This window comes from Barbus barbus (genome assembly GCF_936440315.1).
Source record: "Barbus barbus genome assembly, chromosome: 8".
In the NCBI taxonomy this organism is placed as follows: domain Eukaryota; kingdom Metazoa; phylum Chordata; class Actinopteri; order Cypriniformes; family Cyprinidae; genus Barbus; species Barbus barbus.
The window spans coordinates 31986957-32009947 of NC_136736.1; the positions used below are offsets into that span (position 1 = coordinate 31986957).

The following is a 22991-nucleotide window of genomic DNA, read 5'->3' on the forward strand; positions in this document are numbered from 1 at the left end:
AAAAGCAAACAAACTGTTGTTTTTGAAGCTGCGGTTGCTTATTTATCTCGCAAGAGTTGGCAACTGTGGTGATAAAGTAAAGGTTTTATTTGTTAATATGAAAAGACCAGCATTTCTGGAGTCCTTTTGGGATGTGGGTCCCCACCAGGCTTTTAACTTGCTTAACCAGCAATGCTTCCTTTGTCTACCAGCTAGACCAGCCTGAACTAGCAGGGAAAAGCTTTTATATTGGACAAACAATGTAGAAAAGCCATATCAGCACAGGTTCAGGCGCACTGCAGTGATACCAGCAGTGATAATTTGCATTTGGTCTTTAGTGTGTGCGTACAGGGGTTTTGTTTTGACGGATGGGTGGTCATGTGGTGTGTGTATGCATGTCTACTAACAAATGCTAAATGGAAGCCCTAGCCGTTTACCTCACGTCGTGAAGAAAAGACGCAGCATGCATGCAGCATTACTGACTCATTTTATCCCAAAGGCCCTGAAGTGGAAAACAAATGACCTCTCGCATGGACAATGTTTCCTTTACAGCAGATTTCGCCCTAATGTGCCTGTGAAATAAATAACTTCTGAATAAGCAAAACAACATAAAAAGTAAGCAGGTGGTTCAGGGATTTCATTTAATGAGCATAGAGGATTACAAAAAGCCAGAATCATACATGTAGGTCCTGAAACATGGCCTCAGCTTGAAGCTTTGCAGTGCTGCCAAGAAAAATCAGACTAGCGCTCCAAACTATTCATAGATATTTAAATGGCATACTCTGAAAAAAAGTGTATTAAAATGGATTGGGACATGTTCATTTGTCAATAGCCATGGCATCTGAGGTGGCTTAAACATTGTTCGCCTGACATTTTCCAGGAATTTAATTGGTACCGGGCTGAATGGTTGATCAATTTTACTCTGCATAATCACCTGACTTGAACAGGGTTTGTCAGCTATGATGATGAGCTCTGCTGGACACTGTCTTTTGGAGTCATTGCTTTGCTACAAAACGAGGTCTGAATCTGATGAATACTTCCAGCAAAACAGAGTGAAATGAAAATTCACCCTATATTCTAAAGGCATGTTATTTATCTTATTGTAAACGTTTCTTCCATGCATGTGAAAGAAATATACAGTGCATGGAAGAAGAAGAAAAGAAAACAACAAAAACATGCATTTATTCATGAGACAACAATGTATGACATATTTAGACTTTATTAAAACTCTAATTTTGTGAAATATCCTTAAAATATATTAAAAAATATTCTTAAAAAATGTGGGGTTGTAAGATTGTATCCATTTAAAACAATAAAAAAACAGTAATATTATTATATATTATTGCAATTTAAAATGACTGTTCTATTTACTGTACATATTTTTTAGTTAGTCAGTAATATTATTTATTTTTATTATATTTTAATGTCAAATATAATTTATTCCTTTGATGGCAAATCTGAATTTTCAGCATCATTACTCCAGTCTTTATTTTACAAGATTTTTTGATGAATATAAAGTTCAAAAGAACAATAAGTATTTGAAATAGAATCTTCAAAATAATGTATGTTTTGTTGGAATCGGACAAAAAAAAAAAGGCTGAGGCTGTGTCCGAAATCGCCCCCTATACCCTGATTCACTATTCCCTACATTTGTCCATATTAATAATCACAATAGTTGTTTTTATTTTTTTATTTTTTTTTATCTTTGTTATTAAAAATTTGAACAAAAACAAAGACAGGTATCTTGAAATACTGCAGTTCGGGATCGGGATTGCTCGCTGTCTGAGAGACGATTCTTTATGCGCACGTGTCAGATATATTTTGTTTACATCAACATGGGTTTGAACATCACATTTCACTGGTTCAGACTCATGCTATCGAGAATTCACTATGAATATTCATAAATCTGGAATGCTGCGCTTTACAGCTATAGCCTACCAAACCAGTCGTTAAGAAGCAAGCAGAGAAAAAGGTACACCTCTCAGAAAATATACAAATAAACATAATTTTAGATGATTAATTAATATTTGGAGCATTGGGCTCTCTAGACAAGAGTTTAATGAACTCATTCGAACACAATTACCTGATTAATTTCTGTTCACTCTGAGGCAAAAACATGCTTCCATTGCTGCTTTAGCGCCCACAAGTTATCTCTTCCATGTCGGGACTATTTTATGTTTCAAAAAGCCGCTATACTCACATTTCCAACAATGATCAAATTGGCTCACATTCTCAGTCGCTAGATTTCAAAGCCGTCGATAAAAAAGTAAAGTATACCCCAGTTTATTTATAAGGAAGTTTATTAAAATCAGCTTTTTGCATTTCAAACGCACTGTGCAGTTGAGTTCAGAAGTTTAATACAATGCAGGGAAAATGCAGGCGAAGAGAAAATAAAAACAGGCGACTGACATACGCCTCCACACGAACACACAGAACGATATGCCCACACTCTGGTAGGTCTGCACCACGCTGCGTACTGTAGCAAATAGAGGTCTCACACTATTTAATGAAACACACAAAATCACTAGCAGTTCCACACACTGTAGACAAACCACGGGCTTAATGGCGTGGGAGTGTGTGATGCAAAGATGCCTGTTTCCTGTAATTGATGAAGACAAGTAAGGATCTGAACTGACCACCAGAGAGAAAACTCAGTTTAAGCTTAACCGGGCTAAACTGCGGCAGGTTCCTGCGGAGAATGAACAGCGTAATTAGCATGATGGCAAACAAACGTCTCTCTTGCTTGAAGTAGGCTTTAAACAACGGCATAATTTGTGTTTTGTTTTACTTAAGGCTCTTTCACAGCAGAGCTGCTCTGGACACAAGTGTGTTTGACATCAGAGTTTGGTGTAAAAGTTGTTTTCTGATTCTGGTGTGCACGAGAAAGCTTGGACAGTACCGGATGTTTCATGTGAATTAAAGTGTGCGATTGGTATAAAAGCAATGCCAACCTATGTAAGTGATGTATTAGTTCTCATAGCTTCTTGTCTCTGAATAAATCACTTTCAAAGAGAAGCTTGAATACTTTGGATCTTTTCACTGTTAAAAAACAATAAATAAATAAAAAAATCTGTTATTGGCAGAATGTTTGTGTTAATTTCCAGTTAAAGTATTAGAAACAAAAATTAAACTGAACAACCGCTGACACCCTGGAGCTCATGTCTCCGAAACCGTTGAAGCAAATTTTCAAATAGACCTTATCTTTATTAACAAACTGCATATTTGAAGTCTTAAGTCAATGCAAAATCAAAACTGACTCCATTTGCTTTCTTTATACATATTCCTGGTCTTGTTGATTGAGTATCTTCATAATCCTTCATTAAAGATTCAAAAACTTCCACAAATGTAATCCATCTCTGAAGCCAGTTTGCTAAGGATAAAGTCACCAAGCTCTCACTTTAAAAGCTGCAAGAACACAGGACACAGATATAGAGTTGAGATATAAATAAATGCAGATTCGCACAATATATTAGAAGGAATTGCACAGTGCATTGATTAAAAAATGACATGGCATGTGGGCCCTCTTCAGATAGTCTGATTTGTGTCTCCAGTCACGGTTACATATTTTACAAACTCTGAATCATGATGGATGCTTTGCCTAGAGATATTGTTCAGTATTACTAATCTTCAGTTGGAGAAAAGGAAACTCCATATTGACTCATAAGCAAATCGCCACATCCCACGCTAGCACAACAACACGTTTGACCTCAGAACCAACTGTGCACCGAATAACACATCTGGACCACCATTTGCGATTAAAGAAACATAGAAAGAACAGCTATGAGTCAATGTACCTCAACAAAACACCTGTGGCAGGTGATATTGAGAATGATTGGTTTCATTTGGTATTGCAGACGTATTCTTTAGAAATGGCTTATAAACATTATTGCTTATATCGGACGTGTCGCATGTCAGCAATAAAATAACTCCCTTCTATCAGAACAAATATAATAGGGGAAATACAAACCCCATATCTGTTTTATTTTAGAACAGAATGGCTTCAACAGTCCAAACAGACGGCTTTTGGCTTTTTTGCCATTTTTGATGTAGAGATGATTCCTGCTGTAGTGTCATATGGGGTTTTTCTCCACACAGCAGGTGGTGAATTTGCTTCTCGTGTATTTAAAATTAAATAAAGATGTAGATGCTCTACAATAATACTGTCAAAATAATTGTATTTTTATTATTCCATTTATTCACTCCTTTTTAAACTTCATGCCCCAGTTGCATTCTTTATACGTTTGGTTTCTTTTACACATTCAAAGAATATTAATGAACACATTGAGATACTTAATGCAATTAATAAATGCATAAATTTGAACATGCTTTGCATAAAAGGCAAGGTCATCTTGTGGGTGAGTCCTTGTTTAATGATAATGCATGCTCACGAGCACATGTCATTTGTGTACTGATGTATTTATTTATTTATTTTTATTAAAAGGACCATATTTGATAGAAAGAATACTTTTTTTAAAATCTACTGATGTTCTAGTTTAGAGACTGCTTTACAATTAAAACCGTGAATTGATTCAGATATTTAGCAAACCTCAACCACACACAATGCCAGCAAACACAATCCCAAGACAAAATGCACTCAGATTAAAGACACATTCTCTGAAAACAAGTCTTAGAGTTACAGTTCACTCAAAACAAACAATCAAATAACTAACTAAATAAATGTATAATATTTTACACACCATCAAGTTCCAAACTTGCACAACTTTCTTGCTTCTGTGTAACACAAATTTAGATAGTTTGAAGAAATATGGGGTCCAAAACAACATTGAACTCCAATTACTTTCATTGACCTACAGAGTTTGGAACGACATTAGGGGTTTTCGTTTTGGGGGGGAACTATCCCTTTGGAGCCCACTTTAACCTTTAAAACTTTTTTTTTTATTTTTTATCTAAAATACAGGTGAAGAATGGAAGGTTGGTTGCTGTTTTTGTGGAGTAGGTGGTGGAATTTTCACATTGATTAACTTTATTAACGCAATATGCAATTTTATTCTTATAATATTACGATAATTAATCCCGTATTGCCACAACTTTACTTTCAAAATACTACAAGTTTATTCTCAAAATATTACAACTTCAAACTATTATTGCTATGACTTTATTCTCATAATTCTTTACTTTATTCTCAAAATATCACAACAATCTTGTATTACTACGACTTTACTCTCAAAATACTGTGACTTTATTCTCAAAATATTACAACTTCTAACTCTTATTGCTATGACTTTATTATCCTAATTTTTACTTTATTCTCAATATATTACAACAATTAATCTCAAATTGCTATAAGTATACTCTCAAAATATTACAACTTACAACTCACATTTCTTCTACTTTATTCTCGTAATTTTGACTTTATTCTCAAAATATGACAATCTCTTATTGTTATGAATTTATTGTCAAAATATGACTTTATTCTCAAAATATTACAACTTTAAACTCGTAATCTTAGATTGATTTATTTTAATTATTTTATGTGGCAAAAAAAATGGTGTCATACAGGTTTGGAAAAAATTATGAAAATTTTCATTTTGGGGTGAACTAAAATTTTATATATTTTGTCTGAGTAAATGTAAATTGTTACAAATGTGTAGTATTATTAGTAGTGGTATCATTATTATTTTAACTGAAACACAGGAAAGATAAACTTATGTACAGGATTTTGTTTTGAATCACAGACTTGAATACAAGGCTAAGCATATGGACCTTCATCTTGCCTTGCAAGTCCACACCAGTGTGGAAAATCATCTCATCTGCACATTGCACTGATCGTATTCCCACCTGGACAAGGTTGGCAAGACAACCAGGATCATGTTCACAGGCTTCCTGTCGTTTCAACTAAAAAAAAAACCTCAAGGCAATAAAGGAGCATGCTATCACAGTGTCTTGGAACATGGACTGGTTTTCTGATTGGCAGGAGTAGCGGGAATTCCAAGACGGTGTTGAATATGGTGGTAAGCATCTCAGAGAGCCATCTTGGGTTGTTCCCTGGTCACCTTTAACATGGCATACTTCCATTATAATAGCGGTTCATGCCATCTGCATTGCTCAGTTCTTACATCACTTCTCCACGGTAGCATGCATCAGAAATGGACAGTGTTGGGAAGGTTACTTTGAAAATGTAATAGGTTACAGATTACAAGTTACCCTACTTAAAATGTAATAAGTAGTGTAACTTTTCAATTACTTTATTAATGTAACTGATTACATGTGATTATTTTTTTTAATGTTTTCATTTACATTTACATTTATGCATTTAGCAGACGCTTTTATCCAAAGCAAATTACATTGCGTTCAAGTTACAGTTTTTACATTTTATCAGCTCTTGATATCAACCTGATCTCACAGAATTCCGTGTAATGTCCACGGACCCTTAACGCCAAATCCGTGGTGGCATCACGGAATCGCCGAATATTCCGTGATGGGCTCACGGAACTGATATCAATGTAAGTCAGTGACAGGCATCATCCGTTGTCCACGCACGGATAAGCGGATTCAAATATAACTGCATCGGAGTCACTCTTTTTACGTGGTCCACACACGGATCCGCTGATTCAGTTATTTGGAAACGTAAGCCTATATCAGTTTAAATATTGGGGGCACTTTAAGACCTATTTCAAATATACTTCACGTGAAATATTTTTCACCATGCCTGAAGCATTCCTTTGTAGTCGTTTGAGTGCTATAGCTTCCTCTTATCGGCTCACGTTCCGTGACGGTATCACGGAATCTTCCGTGGTCACCTCAGTTTCATCCTCACTGAACGTTATTTAGGCCAAAGAAGTCTTCAAGACGTCGTCTGCGATGGCAGTTAATCTGTCAATCTCTCATCTACCCCTGTTTTCGCTGTTTTCATATAATTCAGTCTGATCAGTTTGTAGCCTTTTGCTTATTGTGAATTTCTGTGGCGGCACCACGGAATCTTCCGTGATAGACTCACGGACAACCTCGGGTCTCACGCAGTTTACCCTAATGTTGTTTCATTTAAAATAATTTGGCCTAAACTTCATCTGTCATTCATCAACCGAAATTGATGGGCCTACAAGACCGAAAGTTCGATGAGTGCTGTAGGCTTTAATGCAAACGTGAGTAGCCTATAATGTTGAGTCTATAACTGAAATCCGTGGCGCCGCCACAGAAATTCACAATAATTATTATTGTGAATTTCCAACCCAGTCTCATGGCAGTTCGTGATATAGTCACGTAATTTAATCTATTTATTCGTGGCAGGGGCACGTTTATTTCGTTATTTTCGTGCGAAAAATAACGAATGCAATCAACCTGTTTATTTATCTAACGTTATTTATGTATTTGTTTATTTATTTATTCATCGATCGATTGATTGTTTATGTCTTTATTATTTTTATTTATTAATAACTCCATCAATCGGTGGTGCTGACGTCATTGTAAGGCGCGATCCCAGGGTGCACTGCGGTTTCCGCTCGGTAAGTAGAACAGTTAATTAATACAGAACAATCCTTACATTTACGGAACAAAAACTGTTTAATCAGGTCAAGAAGTTGTTGAGAACCTTTAGAATCGCAAGGTAGCAGTTTCGTGATGCAATAAATGACAGCAGATATTATAAAAATATAACATGCTGCACCAAATGTGTAGTAGGCTAGCTAAGACATGTTAGCTAATTAAATTCAAGCTTGTTTATTTTTTCATATATAATTATGCAGGATGATATCATAGGAGATTGTGTGATGTGTGTTCAGTTACCCATATTACAGTACGTTAGCTCAATCACAATACTTTATCCATTTATAAATGCTCAGATGAAGAACAGTGTTGCCAGATTGGTGTGTTTTCCAGTAATTGATCAAAATCCACACACAATTATATAGTAAACACACAAATCTTACCAATAATAAATTATACAAATTAACTCATAACTACAACAATATTGTGGCTCATCATATGGCATAATAAAGCAAATTAAGTGTTCTCTGAAGAAGACTACGTTGTAAACTGTTTTCCATGTCTGTCATTTGCCTTAATAGGGTACAACAGAAATATCAAAATGCCACCTGTCCAAGCCCTTTTTATTCCACGTATGACAACTCAAAACTGCACAATCTGCCAACACTGATGAAGAAAATACTGGTCAAAATGTAAGGAGTTCAATATTTTTTTTTTTTCTCTCTCTCTCTCTCTCTCTCTCTCTCTCTCTTATCAGGTCTTTTAAATTTGCCAGCTTCCAACATTCTCCTTTATTTTAACCTCCCTCCACACACACACACACACACACACACACACCAAAGGCACTTTTAAGAGCCACGTCCGTCTTGTTAACCTGTACTTGTCTCTCTGTAGCTCACTCTCTCTCTCTCTCTCTCTCTCTCTCTCTCTCTCTCTCTGTTCTCATCTCTAGTTGTCGTATCTGTTCATCTTTGTTGTGAGTCTTTCTGTCTGTTTGTGTTTCTGCCCATCACCACGAGTAGTTCAGAACTCCAAGAACAATTTATGAAGCTGGATAACCTGGTTGATCATCAAGAACTCAATGATGAACTCCACAGTCTTGATGACTTGCTTGGTGAGCTGCAGGAAGAGGAGGAAGCAGCTCCAGTAAAGACACCTGAACCAAGGGTGCATTGGAGAAAGAGAGACATTGATGGAAACATTGTCTATGCAAGGCCAAGATCAAGCAGGAATCAGTCAAATAAGGGTCAGTATAGTTTTTCATTCATTATCTATTGAATATCTACATTGATTAGGCACTTATGAATGTATCAAACAAGTAATATGTCAGGGAAACTATCAAACCAGAACCACTCATTTGATTTTTGACATGAAAATAAATTGATTACATACAGTATTTGTGTAAAGCAGTATAAACTACACTAAAATATTGGTCTTGGTAAGGCTATGTTTGTTCTGAGTGTGTTGTCAGAAGCCAACCAGCTTGTTTCTTTTTTAAATGATCTGCTTCTACAGCAAGCTGTCTTATTTGCTTTCATCATCTATATGACACCTTATAGATAACTGTACTGTCCACATTTAGGTTTGGGAAATAAAAAGTCTGCTAGTCCTTCTCTCCAACTAAACATTAAACAGTGAGCTTTGGCCATTTCAGGCTGGTTATAAGGGAGGTAAAATTGTGCAACAAGCCTTGGGAGAAGTTGAAAATGTTGTAAATGTTTTTTTGTTTTTTGTTTTAATCTGGTGCAGCTGATCACATTCGGAAAACTGATCTTCCCATCAACGCTCTTGACACTAACTGTGAGGTGACCTTTGCTCCAGAGACTGTTGGTGTGTACTTCATTGTGTAAATTTACATTTTTTTAAATTTGGCAGAATACTGGCCTTTTCACAGTCAAAGGCACTCCATGCAGTACACTTTAATGTATATATTAAAGTGTTGTTTTTAATTATTCCATACTATTTTAACAGTGGTTTCTGCAAGATATCCAGCACTCACTGAGCAATACCTCAGATGATGAGGCATCACCTCTTGGAAACTCAAGAGATCCTCTCCTAGCTTCCTCGAACTGGAGCACACGACAAAGTCTCTTTTCAGAGAGGTGGAGGACAGAGAGACCCTGTCTGGTGAACACCGCTGCGGCACAAGAAAATGTGGCAACACACATCTGCCAACAGTGTGGGAGCAGTCCAGCTGTGGTCCGGTGTGGTGACTGTCGACTACGCCCCTTCTTCTGTGCTGAATGTGATGTCAGCATGCACACCAGACATGTTCTCCATAACCGAGATGCCATGACTCCTGGACACTACCAGCCACTGCCTCCAACAGCTCGTGTTGTAGATAAGGCTCTTTCCCATTGTGGTAAGTTCTGGTTTGTGAGTGTACAACATACATATCATTCTCAGAATCATTAGGCCTCATAAGCTTTACTATTTAAATAATGCCTTTTTGTCTCTTATTGTTTGATATTGAATTGAAGCTTTTTGAGCATCTCTTCTATATTTTTTCAGCAATGTACTTCATTATCTTTGAACCATTGCACTGTTATATTTCTCAGTCAATACAAATGATCTTAATTCACATGTTTGATCTTTTTCAGTACGGCTTGTACCTGTGGAGATTCCTGACAAAATTTGTGGTTGTTCATCAGAGTTATTGAGGGTCAGCAGGGAAAACTGTTGCTGTGATCACAATGAATGGTAAGGGTGTGAAGATAAAAATCTATACATGCTCTACACCCAAGTTTGGCACAGGCCTGTATGTAAAATCTACATATGACTTCTGAGTAATGTTTAAAAAGTATACAAAGTAATGTAAAAATTGTTTAAAGAATCCAAACCCTCATTAATCATAAGGTTTACGTTAAAGTGGATGTTTTTTTTATTTTTCCAGGACAATATGATCTAAGCATGCCTGAGTTGAGTTGTGAGGCATGCCAAGCCACTTGGGCTGCTGGAGTGGTCGACCTAAATCGAAGTGCCTACTGGCCTGCGACCCTTCACTTTGCCACAATTTATGCCACAGATGTCTTTTTCTCATTTGAAGAAATGAAGATGGCAGCACCAGGACTGTCCTACCAAGCATTTGTAAGAATGCTGGATCAGCGAACTGTCCGCTTTGGTCGTGTGAGTTTTGAATTTATTTATCCTACAGTATTGTTAATCTCTTTGTATTGTGGGATGAAACACTGTTTGATGCTAATATATTTGTTGAACATTATTAGCTGTTGGTTTCCTTAATTTTAATAGACTGGCAAGATCTCCACTGACAGTTTTCTGAAAAGTTTTTTTGAGTGGGAGGCTGTGCGATATAAGGTGGACACAATCTGCAAGGAAGAGCCCTTCATCTGTCCTGCGTGCACCCCAGATATGCTGGCAGTTTCAGTAGATGGAAACCGCAAGCATTACCGTTTTAAGAATGCAGCTAGGTATTTCAAATTGTGTATAATATCACACTGTTGAAACAATATTTATAAGAATAAATATCTCTTTAATGTGCACCAAGTACAATTTGATTACAAAGTATCATAAACTTTTGTGTACCTGTTCTGTATTTTTTATTATTATTATTATTATAATTTTTTTTAGATCTGAAGAGCAGGCCATCTTTGAAGATGTATTCATAGCTAAGGATGAAGATGTGACCAGATTTGTGGACTACATTCACAAGACATCCAAACATGTAAAATCGCAGACGATTAGACTATATACAGGACTACACTTACCTCTTACTGAAGAGTTTGTTTAGGAGAGTCTTATTTTCATCAACCATTTTCCATATTATAGGTCAGTGGAAGAGGTGTTTGTGGAGGGGAGTGGTCAGCAGCTAGAGAGACCTCCCAAAGATCTGCAAGCAAGGTAGACGAGGAGGGATTGGAGCTTGCGGTGTGTCGACGCGGAGTGCTGCTCTTTGCTTTAAATATGTACAGGGGTGAAATTTTTGTCTATCCCCTGTACCTGCAAGAAAAGCTGGCCAGTAGGCAAATAACTTTTTTCTGTATGGATGTTACCTGAAAATATTGGGCCTACCTCCAAAGAGTTGCAAAAAGCTGCCCAGAGCTCCAGCACCTTCTTAACATGAAGCCCTTCCTTTCAGTATTCCATGCCAAAGCCCATGATTTTAAATGCGAGGTAGGTGAACTTTGCTATGTGATTATCAAAACTGAACATCTGCAAATGAATGTCAAAACTTTCTCAGCATTATGATTTTTTTTATTCCTAACCAGGTGAAATGGAGTGGTGCATATCAGGATGGGGCTGGTTTAACACTAGGGGAGGAGGTGGAACAGTGCAATGCTTTCCTGTCTAGGATTGCAGTGACCACAAAACACATGTCCAAAGCAGGTAAAATGACCACATACTGCACTAGTTACACTATTAAATAATAAGTAGGAGGAATATGGTAACATGATATTCTCTGTTTGAAGGACGCACAGACATGCTGACTCTCATGGCCATGTGCTGGAATCAGCAAAAGTTCAACAATTTGGGCACCACACTGACCCACCGTTATCAGAAGGTAATAACATCAGTAGAATTTGTTTTAGATGTTCAGTAATGTATGTTATTAGTGTTTGAAGCTGTGCATTGAACATTTGGTTCTTGTTTTTGTACTATCTGTGATTTCTTGTCATTGCAGACCACAAAAGCTCTGCAAAACCTAGAGTCTATGAAAGTCGAACTGGCAGTGACAGAGAGCCAATTGGAAGACTGGCTCAATGATGTAAAGGAGTGGCCAGACGGTGAGGAAATTATGTGTGTGTGTGTGTGTGTGTGTGTGTATGTGTTTATATATATATGTTACTGTTGTAATTTTTCCCACACACTGAAACTCTGTGCTTAGAAACCATTTTGTCTGGTGAGACAGCTTGGCCATGGCAGATACCACACAGTGGTATGTACACTAGTCTTCTGACAGTTCTTATACATACTGACACATTACCCACAATGCTTCAAATGTCAGTCTTCAACCCCATATGATTTTAAAGATTCTTTGAAGGTTGATGTATAACATAAGTTTTTCTCATGCGTTCCAGACTCTGTCGATCTCAGGACAAAGAGAAAGGCATTCGACATCATCATGTCATTGAGACTTCAGGAGGAGCAGAAGATTCTTGTTGCAGAGATGGACAACCACTGGAAATATCTTTCAACTCGTGCTGATACCCTCAGAGAACTGTCCTGCTTGTTTGCCAGTGAGACACTGAAAAGTACGTATTTGTAATATATGGCACAAACTTAAGCATAGGGTTGCCCCTGACCAAAGATTTTGCTGGAAAATGGACTCACAAAATACTCAGTTCCAGGTCCAGGGCTGAGAAAGAATGTTATAAGTTCTTTAAGCCATCATAACTGTTAGACTATTTTGATTTAACTGTTAGTAAGAGTCTGATTTTTACTAAATGCCATATTCCTGTAATTACATTTTACTAAATGCCATATTTCTGTAATTACATAGAGGACGTGTCCTGTCTAATCATTAAAGTAAAAAGTAGACTATTAATGAAAACATATTTCATTGTATCATCATATGTAGCTATATGAGCCATCATTACACTTTGCCCAAATCTCTATCCACACTGTAATACAAAAAAGTTGAGCCAATTTAAATTTTTTAAGGCAACCAGCTTCAGCAGATTTTTGAGTTTTCTCAACTTGTTGTTTTAAGTTTATACAACAAAAAGTTGAGAATCTCCTACAAAAATAACTTGAGAGAACTCAAAAATCTGCAAAAAGCTGGTTGCCTTAATTTTAATTTGGCTCAACTTTTTTTAATTTTTTTTTTTTTTATTGTATTTTTTTATACAGAGCAATTGGTAGCTGAAAGTTGGGAATCTTGCTTGGAGTTGTCCTTGAAACTCTTTCAATTTTCAAATTTTGAATGTCCTGCCCCACATATGTAATTACAGGGACATATTAAATACAAATTAATCCAACTATGACTTTTCTGAAAGACTAACATCTTTGCGTTAGTATTAGGGGGCAGCTCTATTAAACATACACAATGATGACTGTTTATAAAGTTTCTAAGGGAGGCTTAATGTTATTTTGTTATTTCATTCTTTTAAGATTCGCAATGTGGCCTAAGTGAAGAGAGTTTGAAAGGTCTGCAGAGCATCATCCACAGAAAGCAACGTAAAGCCAGAGAAATGAGGGTGCGAGCAAGAGACTGTAAAGTACCAGCAAGTTTTGTCTGGAGCAGAGAACATCAACTTCTTAAACAAACTGTCAGCTGATGACTATGAAAGTGACTCCGACATTTCTGATGACGAACTGTAATCCAAGAGACAGTGACACCTTTTTCTTCTTGACAGTGACCTTGACCTTAACCCTGAATCTAAAGCATGTAATAAAATCTGCTGTTGATCACCTTATAAATATAACCAAAGTGTAGTGTCTGTCTTTTCACTTACATACATAAAAATGAATGCCTGCATGCCTCTACAACCAGTCAGCGGTGGTCATGCAGTGCATTATTGTAAGGCTAAGTACTGTATTAAAGTACAGATTTGAGGTACATGTCCTCTAGATTACTTGTTTCCTCTCATGCCTCTGTGTAGTTGTGCTAGGCTACAGTTCAAACAAGAATTTTTTTTTACTGATCTTGCAGCTCATTTTGACATTGATGATCATATGACATTTTGGTATAAATAAAACTACTCAGTAGTTTATACTTGCAGTATAAGTACAGCCAAAATAATTAGTCAGTTTGTTGATCATAAGTTGATTAAAGCAAAAAGAAATTCATGGTTCCAGCTTAGAAAATTGTAAGATTTGCATTTTTTTAGTTGCTTAATTATGTTTTTTTATATATATATATAATTTTGAGGTTTCAACTGCTCACAGTATTTGTGATATCTTTTTGGGTAATGTGAAATTTCTCACTATTTTCATAATTTTTACAAACCAAACAATCGGTTGAGTGATCGAGAAAATAATTAGATTAACTCATATTGACAATGATCATTAGATACAGTTGTCTATAAAATAGTTGAGCTCAACCAACTACAAGACTAAATAATCATGATTAATAATAATCAAATGAAATATGATACACAGGGGAAAAGGGAATTTTAGGTCTTCAGCCCTGGGCTGAGGAAAAAAAACTGTGGCCACATGCCTGTGTCCTAGTTTAGGATGCTGTATAACAACTGAAACCTGGAATAAGCAGATTATAATAGGGACATAGACAAGCATGACAAAAACAAAAAAAAAAAACATGATGAAGAATCATTATTTCCCAACACTAAATGCACGTTCACCCATTGCCATTGTGCTCAAGGAAAAGGAATGATATATAAAGCAATAATATGTTGCCTAGACATTTTTTTTGTGTAAATTTTAATGTATTACTGTATTATGTTTTCAGAGTCTCACAGCACCATCAAAACCTAACATAAGCATGTTGTAAATACAGAAAGGGGCAGAAATAAAAATGTTCAGGCATAAATGTGACAACAGTTTGTTGTCCATGACAAAGATAGTACACCTGTATAGGTTTTATTGCCCTTCCACCCCCAGGGGACCAGAAGTGCCCCCTGGAAGAGGAAAAAAACGGCACATTTCAAATGGCTGTAACTCAAAGTCCAATGAGCATATCAAAGGGAAAAACAGCAGGACAACTACTTATCCTATGTTTAATAAATAATGTTGGACACAGTTTTCTCACATTTATAGAAAGTTTGTAAAAAAGTGTTTTAAAAAGTGTTCTTAGTAAAATACCAAATTTCGACCTGGCTCTCAAATATATCGTAAAGATTTGCACAATGAACATATTTAGATATCCCTTTGTTCATTAAATATAGCATTTGCTTTATTTAATTACTAAAAGGTTTTTAAACTACATTACCCATAAGCCTTTGTCACGCTATTGATGGGACATGGCACTGTAAGTTGTAGTTCCCTATTTACGCTGTAGGTTTAGGGTTAGGATTTCGGTAAATGGGTAATTTCTTGCAACATAGCAATCTGTAATTGTTCAATGACAGTATTACTGAAGTTATAATGTCAGTAAAACATAGTTTGCAACATGAAGCACCTTATTTTTGCCTAAAAGTTAGTCCAGGCACACCATGTCAAAATCACGTCACACTTGTCCAAATATGGTCATTACGGGATCTTCCAGCTGAAGGTGGGTTATACCAGAAGGTTAGTTAAATATTGGTTTCTTCTCACTAAAATAAAAATATATTAAATATATACAAAGCAAGGGCCTATTGATTACCATGGTATGGTTGAACCGGAGGGTAACTAACTGTGACAGCTGTGTACTGGATAAGAAATAAATATAATAAACTATTTCAAAATGTTTAATTTGTATATATATGTATTGTATAAATGTTTAATTTGTATATATATGTATTGTATAAATGTTTAATTTGTATATATATATATATATACACACACACACACATACGAATATATAATCCTTTCCCAAAATGTATCAGTAAGTCAAACCTTAAAGACAAATGTAGACAGGTGTAGTACAGTATCCTCTCTCACCTAGATACTTGATATTAAAGACATAAAAATAGCAGTTCATTATAAAATTGTACAAATAAAAGCAATCAGTTTTGGTGAAATATAAAAATTTAAATAATCATTCTTATTAATAAATGTATTATATTTCAGACAAAATGGAAACATGTATGTAACTGAGAAATATGTAACAACAAATATATTGTTATTATATTTATTTTATGGTATTTATTCATGTTTGGCACGACAGACAGACAGTTCATGTAAACTTATATACAGAAATGCAAACAGGTAACGGGGTAAAAAGGTGAGAACTGGGGACATGCTCCACAAGGTTTTTTTTTTTTTTTTTAAAAGAAATTTGTTTTACATGCTCATGTGTAGATACTTCCAGGTATTTTTAGAAATATTTGTATTACCTTATATGTCCAAACCGTAATTTTACACCAAAAAAAACTAACATATTTTTGCAACATTTTACAAAAATCAAGATTGAATATATTTGGCCAAAATGTTATAAAAGATTAAGTGCTATACAGGTTATTTAAGACAATATTGGATGATTAGACCTAAAATGCTAAATGTTTGCCCTCTCTCTCTTCACTGTTCCCACATCTCAGACCTCAATTACATAAGATATTAACCTTTTTTTAGACAGTTTAGTAAAGAGTAAAGAAAATACTAAACCACTTGGCAACTGCTAGCAAGTTTTGTAATCAGCCTTACTATTCCAATACAAATAAAACCAGTCTAGCTTTTCATAACTGAATATAAATAGTTATGAGCAGTCTCATTGGATCTAAGAAAATCTCATGGGTCATCTATTTTGCTCTCAAAAAATGAATTGTCACCTAAATCTTTAAAAATAATATCTTTGGGCATGCCATTATAACAAACAGCATGTTTGTAGCATGTCCTCTCCATGCTACACTACCTGGCTGTTACGCAGTTCATGACAAATGTAAAAGGTCTTTAAAATGACAACTTTAAAAAAAAATAAAATACTAAAAGAGTGTATGCACTGTGCAAAAACTTTAATGAAGAACAGCAAGCAAAACAATAACAACAACACACTCAGAATTGAAGTGTGTTTGACGAGTCCAGGTGTTCATGGTGAGTATACTGTCATGGTGAAAGCTGGTGGGGATTTGGAGACACTGGGAAAAAATGCTGGAACTCGCTGGCAGGCTCCCATGTGTCATCCCAAGTTTTGCCACTGTAAGTATCATAAGTGAAACATATCATTAGAATACAGAACAAAAATAAAGATCATTGTTGGGTTTAATTTAATTATTTCACTGATATTTATTGATATTTCTCAATAAATGTGTCATTTATTAAAAAAACATTCTTGGATTAGCTGGAAAAGGGCTATGACTTGCAGAATAAGTTGCAGAATATAATAAGTTTTAACATTTCGGCATGTTTTCATGTTGCAGTCCAAGCAGATCTGCCAGTTCTACAGACTCAGGGATAAGGATCTTGCTCGCTCTGCCATACATCATTGTTCTCCCCTTCTTCATATTTAATACTGCTCTTCTCTTTCTCATTGCCCTAATCTTCCTCATGCATTTTATCACCACTACCGTCACTGTTCTAGTCTTCATTGCAAGACACTACTGGAAACAATTATTGGTCCAAAACCTCAAAAAATAAGATGCAAGTTTATTAATTTGTGTCTTGATGGATATATTGTTACATCATCTAGTACAACTGAGACCACAGATCTCGTTTGACTGCAATCGATCCATTGAAAATCACATGTAGAACAGCATTTTCCATCTTAGAAATATTGCTAAATTATGACAAGTTTAATGTTTCAGATGCTGAAAAATTATTTTATGCGTTCATGATTCACTACTAATGCATTACTGGGTAAATGTCCTGCTCAATAAATAAGCTTCAGCTAGTTGTGTATGTAGTACTTGAATAAAAATATGGTCACATCAGCCCCATTTTATTGACAATACACTGGCTGCCTGTCAACTATTTTTAAAATTGTATAATTACTTTGAAAGCACTGAATTGTCCAGCTCCCACAATCCATTGTGTCCACTTCAATCACAAAATTTTGGGCTCTAACTAATAACTAGATATCTAAATCCACACAAGGAGGTAGATCATTCTCCTTTTTCTATCAAAAATAATGGTATATTCTTTCAAGAATTTGAAATTCAGTCACACTCTCTGAGTTTCAGTCCAGACTACGGACCATCAGCCTTTCTCTTGCCACAGACATCAATAACAGAAACTTCTGTGCTGCTTGCAAGACACCATTTTAACTTTGCCTACATAATAATGGTCATGGAATAGACTACTTAGCAATATAATGGAATGAAAGAGTTAATAAAACACGACTTACCACACAGTGCAAGGCAACCAGTAGACTTTCAATTCTGCTTTGCCCTACACACACACACACACACACACACAATAATTATTATTTGAGCTGTTTAAGCAATTACTGGATAGGGCATAACATATTGGTTTATTATCTTTAAAGGCCAGAATCAGTCACCAAAACAAGCAAGTAGCCTAATAAAAGACATTTTACCTCATTTATTCTTTCCCCAGTTATTTTATCAAATAGGAAGATCTTCTGCCAACTAAATTTTAGGCAACCTTAATGATCAAAAAACAAGGAAAGTTTAGTAAGCAATGAGTGTCATGCTTTGTAGTTGAATCTCAAGTTAATAGTTGTAATTTCACTTGTGAGGTGATCTGTGGTCCTGTCCACTTGTGTCCAAGTGACTTTGTCCCTGCTTTTTGTGGATCAAGCAAAATGTCCTGGGCTGGGTTTCCAAAAGCCCTCCTAGCTTAAAGGTGCAATAGGTGATTGTCTTCAGAAATGTTTTTTGTTATGCTGGTTGAAAGTCTCTTCACATCCTGAAGATGTCATTAAGTTAAGTGGTCTAAATGTATTTAATATGTATTTATATATTCTGTGGAAGGCGTAGGCCCAAGAAATGTACATCCAATCAAAATGCTCGTTCCAAGTGTTTCTATTGGCTTTCCTCCCTGCCTGTCAACATGCATTTGCATACCTCTGCGCACCCTGTTTGCGCAGACATTGATACTTCATCAGCGCGTTCACATACACTACGCAGACAGAGCGAGAATGGCAAGCAAACAACCTGACCTTCCTTCTTGGTATTGTAGTACTTTTACTGATTGTACTATGAAGTTTTCTCACCGGTAAATGACATGTGATGTTTTGTAGTTATGTTGTCTCTGATTGTCTGATCTGTGTGTGTTCATGTGTTCGGGGGGGAGTGGCTTTGGACGGCGATTTGCAGGGAGGGTGGTACATTCGCTTTCAGTGATATCAGGCTAAAGTTAGCATTTTCCAAGATCTCCTACTGCACCTTTGAGTCAGTGATCGACATTAACCACAGCCCTTGGACACTGTCCACTTAAACACAGCTAAATAACTAAAGAAAATAATACAGTGAATTGGCTATGGCTACCAATGACCTGATGACGCGAATAAATTTAATTTGCCTAAAGTCAACTTTGTCTGAGAGCAAATTTATTAATATTGCGTATTAAGGTATACCACGGCAAACAAAACTTACCCTTTCTTTTCTTCTTCACATTTGGCCCCTCTTGACTCAAGGACTGGGAGATGGAAGAGGCAGCAGGTGGAGGACAAGACTGTGGAAGGGAGAGATCTGTGGACATAAGAGATGGAGGAGAGACCGAGGTGGCAGAAGGTGCTGGTGAACAGATTGAGGTTGTTGTCCTTTTCTTCCTTTGTCGCAAAGACTTAGAGCATGGCAGTGGAGGTGGAGGAGGAGAAGACTGTGGAGGAAGAACAGCTGTAAAAGTAGTAGAATATGGAGGAGAGAGAGAAGTTGGAGAGCGTGGTTTAAACAGAGAAACAGGGTTGAGTATAAATACAGTCTCTGACTCCTTTGTGAGATTCTTCGGCTGCTCCTCAGTGAGGCTCTCCTGTTTCATGGTGAGGCTCTCCGGCTGCTCCTCGTTGAGGCTCTCTGGCTCCAAAATGGAACCACTGCACTGCTCCTGACTGGGGCTGTTGTGCTGCTCTGCTATGGGGATGTCACCGTCCAGCTGCTGTGCTGTGGAGGTTGCTTTAATACAAGTTTACATTAATTTCAAATCTGTATTGTATTAACAAATAAAAATACACGTATTTTAAATAATAATTATTTCTGAACACAAATATTGCTCATACCCTTAGTCAAGATAAATTCATAAGCCCTTCTCCTCTTCTCCAAAAAGTTTCTATTGACAGGAGTGGGGTGCAGATGGGTAATTATGTCTGCAACCCACTTATTTGAAGCCTTTTTATTTTGTTTTCCAATAAATAAAATGGGCTTGCAACCCACTGCCTCAAGTTTCCGCACCTGAAATGAAGAAAAGCAGTTACTACACATTAGTTAAACCCACTGAATTATTAGATACATTAGCACTGTGTAAAGCTATTTTATTTTAAGGTCATTTAATGGAGTTTGAATTTAATCTGTTTTTTTATACGATCAAAGTTCAATTTCAGATAAGGACAGTACTCTTATTTTCTATCATTGCCAACATGCCTGACTCATTATTTGACAGAGAACACAACTTATTGATTCTCTTTAGGAAAATTTAAAGACAAAGAGTCTTCCTTTTTTATTAAGGCCACATCATACTGCTAACAGTCTATGATATTCACTATGTGACAAACATGGGCTTTCAGTTACACTTCAAATAACACTTATCAAAAATTGCATTTTACTTACTGCAATACGGGCAGAATCAATTATGCGCCGAACATTTCTGCTTTTCTTGACACCACTTTGTCATTTATCATTTATCACCCCACTGGCTATCCAGTGACACCACTTTGTCATTTATTTTTTGTTTAGTGGACAGACTTCCAAAGCAGACATAATTTTTCCTGCTTGCCTGATCGGGAGTCTGGCGAGATGGGCAGGGCCGGAATTTAGGCCTCGTCATAACTTGACAAGAAATATAAAGTAGAAATATACACAAAAAAAAAAAAAAAAAAAAAACAGACAGACAAGGTGTTAAAATAGTTTTTGTAAGACCTATTGAGATAAACAGAAAGATGGACAGATACAACAATGTAAATAGAGAGAGAGAGAGTGAGCTACAGAGAGACAAGTACAGGTTAACAAGACGGACGTGGCTCTTAAAAGTGCCTTTGGTGTGTGTGTGTGTGGAGTGTGTGTGTGTGTGTGTGTGTGGAGGGAGGTTAAAATAAAGGAGAATGTTGGAAGCTGGCAAATTTAAAAGACCTGATAAGAGAGAGAGAGAGAGAGAGAGAGAGAGAGAGAGAGAGAGAGAGAAAAAAAAAAAATATTGAACTCCTTACATTTTGACCAGTATTTTCTTCATCAGTGTTGGCAGATTGTGCAGTTTTGAGTTGTCATACGTGGAATAAAAAGGGCTTGGACAGGTGGCATTTTGATATTTCTGTTGTACCCTATTAAGGCAAATGACAGACATGGAAAACAGTTTACAACGTAGTCTTCTTCAGAGAACACTTAATTTGCTTTATTATGCCATATGATGAGCCACAATATTGTTGTAGTTATGAGTTAATTTGTATAATTTATTATTGGTAAGATTTGTGTGTTTACTATATAATTGTGTGTGGATTTTGATCAATTACTGGAAAACACACCAATCTGGCAACACTGTTCTTCATCTGAGCATTTATAAATGGATAAAGTATTGTGATTGAGCTAACGTACTGTAATATGGGTAACTGAACACACATCACACAATCTCCTATGATATCATCCTGCATAATTATATATGAAAAAATAAACAAGCTTGAATTTAATTAGCTAACATGTCTTAGCTAGCCTACTACACATTTGGTGCAGCATGTTATATTTTTATAATATCTGCTGTCATTTATTGCATCACGAAACTGCTACCTTGCGATTCTAAAGGTTCTCAACACAACTTCTTGACCTGATTAAACAGTTTTTGTTCCGTAAATGTAAGGATTGTTCTGTATTAATTAACTGTTCTACTTACCGAGCGGAAACCGCAGTGCACCCTGGGATCGCGCCTTACAATGACGTCAGCACCACCGATTGATGGAGTTATTAATAAATAAAAATAATAAAGACATAAACAATCAATCGATCGATGAATAAATAAATAAACAAATACATAAATAACGTTAGATAAATAAACAGGTTGATTGCATTCGTTATTTTTCGCACGAAAATAACGAAATAAACGTGCCCCTGCCACGAATAAATAGATTAAATTACGTGACTATATCACGAACTGCCATGAGACTGGGTTGGAAATTCACAATAATAATTATTGTGAATTTCTGTGGCGGCGCCACGGATTTCAGTTATAGACTCAACATTATAGGCTACTCACGTTTGCATTAAAGCCTACAGCACTCATCGAACTTTCGGTCTTGTAGGCCCATCAATTTCGGTTGATGAATGACAGATGAAGTTTAGGCCAAATTATTTTAAATGAAACAACATTAGGGTAAACTGCGTGAGACCCGAGGTTGTCCGTGAGTCTATCACGGAAGATTCCGTGGTGCCGCCACAGAAATTCACAATAAGCAAAAGGCTACAAACTGATCAGACTGAATTATATGAAAACAGCGAAAACAGGGGTAGATGAGAGATTGACAGATTAACTGCCATCGCAGACGACGTCTTGAAGACTTCTTTGGCCTAAATAACGTTCAGTGAGGATGAAACTGAGGTGACCACGGAAGATTCCGTGATACCGTCACGGAACGTGAGCCGATAAGAGGAAGCTATAGCACTCAAACGACTACAAAGGAATGCTTCAGGCATGGTGAAAAATATTTCACGTGAAGTATATTTGAAATAGGTCTTAAAGTGCCCCCAATATTTAAACTGATATAGGCTTACGTTTCCAAATAACTGAATCAGCGGATCCGTGTGTGGACCACGTAAAAAGAGTGACTCCGATGCAGTTATATTTGAATCCGCTTATCCGTGCGTGGACAACGGATGATGCCTGTCACTGACTTACATTGATATCAGTTCCGTGAGCCCATCACGGAATATTCGGCGATTCCGTGATGCCACCACGGATTTGGCGTTAAGGGT

General features: G+C 36.4%; 2 protein-coding genes across 10 annotated transcripts; one reads left to right on the forward strand and one right to left on the reverse strand.

Moving 5' to 3' along the window:
- The first annotated feature begins 7410 nt into the window (after positions 1–7410).
- On the forward strand, positions 7411–13799 carry LOC306873508 (uncharacterized protein). 6 transcript variants are annotated; one of them, XM_079422846.1, is made up of 15 exons: positions 7411–7442; positions 8004–8668; positions 9172–9252; positions 9394–9784; positions 10023–10122; positions 10316–10548; positions 10672–10850; positions 11011–11104; positions 11209–11553; positions 11649–11766; positions 11850–11941; positions 12062–12164; positions 12266–12316; positions 12459–12632; positions 13492–13797. In XM_079422846.1, exons 9-15 carry the CDS (start codon positions 11500–11502, stop codon positions 13656–13658), a joined length of 759 nt encoding a protein of 252 aa, XP_079278972.1. In that variant the 5' UTR covers positions 7411–7442; positions 8004–8668; positions 9172–9252; positions 9394–9784; positions 10023–10122; positions 10316–10548; positions 10672–10850; positions 11011–11104; positions 11209–11499; the 3' UTR covers positions 13659–13797. The 6 variants fall into 6 exon arrangements, with proteins under 6 accessions (XP_079278972.1, XP_079278975.1, XP_079278974.1 ...); XM_079422849.1 differs by having other exon boundaries at positions 8004–8114; positions 8445–8668; positions 10316–10850; XM_079422845.1 differs by lacking the exon at positions 7411–7442 and having other exon boundaries at positions 8004–8114; positions 8445–8668; positions 13492–13799.
- A 2322-nt stretch (positions 13800–16121) lies between these two features.
- LOC306873478 (uncharacterized protein) lies at positions 16122–21991 on the reverse strand. 4 transcript variants are annotated; one of them, XM_079422800.1, is made up of 8 exons: positions 21916–21991; positions 21242–21352; positions 20099–20270; positions 19801–19994; positions 19476–19701; positions 18455–18522; positions 18263–18306; positions 16122–17116 (listed from the first exon to the last, which is right to left on the reverse strand). In XM_079422800.1, exons 4-8 carry the CDS (start codon positions 19858–19860, stop codon positions 17026–17028), a joined length of 489 nt encoding a protein of 162 aa, XP_079278926.1. In that variant the 5' UTR covers positions 19861–19994; positions 20099–20270; positions 21242–21352; positions 21916–21991; the 3' UTR covers positions 16122–17025. The 4 variants fall into 4 exon arrangements, 2 of the variants coding, with proteins under 2 accessions (XP_079278926.1, XP_079278925.1); XR_013784498.1 differs by lacking the exon at positions 18455–18522 and having other exon boundaries at positions 16920–17116; positions 19811–19994; XR_013784499.1 differs by lacking the exons at positions 18455–18522; positions 21916–21991 and adding an exon at positions 21813–21891 and having other exon boundaries at positions 16922–17116; positions 19811–19994.
- Between the last annotated feature and the right edge of the window lie 1000 nt (positions 21992–22991).

Excerpts from the sequence above, each read along its gene's own strand:
- LOC306873508 (XM_079422848.1), top strand. The coding sequence starts at position 11,500 with ATGAAGCCCTTCCTTTCAGTATTCCATGCCAAAGCCCATGATTTTAAA. Across the intron at positions 11,942-12,061 it reads TGACCCACCGTTATCAGAAG|ACCACAAAAGCTCTGCAAAA; the intron begins GTAATAACATCA and ends TTGTCATTGCAG. Across the intron at positions 12,633-13,491 it reads TGCCAGTGAGACACTGAAAA|ATTCGCAATGTGGCCTAAGT; the intron begins GTACGTATTTGT and ends CATTCTTTTAAG.
- LOC306873478 (XM_079422799.1), bottom strand. The coding sequence starts at position 20,300 with ATGTGTAGTAACTGCTTTTCTTCATTTCAGGTGCGGAAACTTGAGGCA. Across the intron at positions 19,995-20,098 it reads TGAATTTATCTTGACTAAGG|CAACCTCCACAGCACAGCAG; the intron begins GTATGAGCAATA and ends CTTGTATTAAAG. Across the intron at positions 17,117-18,262 it reads TGGTTGCCTTGCACTGTGTG|TGGCAAAACTTGGGATGACA; the intron begins GTAAGTCGTGTT and ends TGATACTTACAG.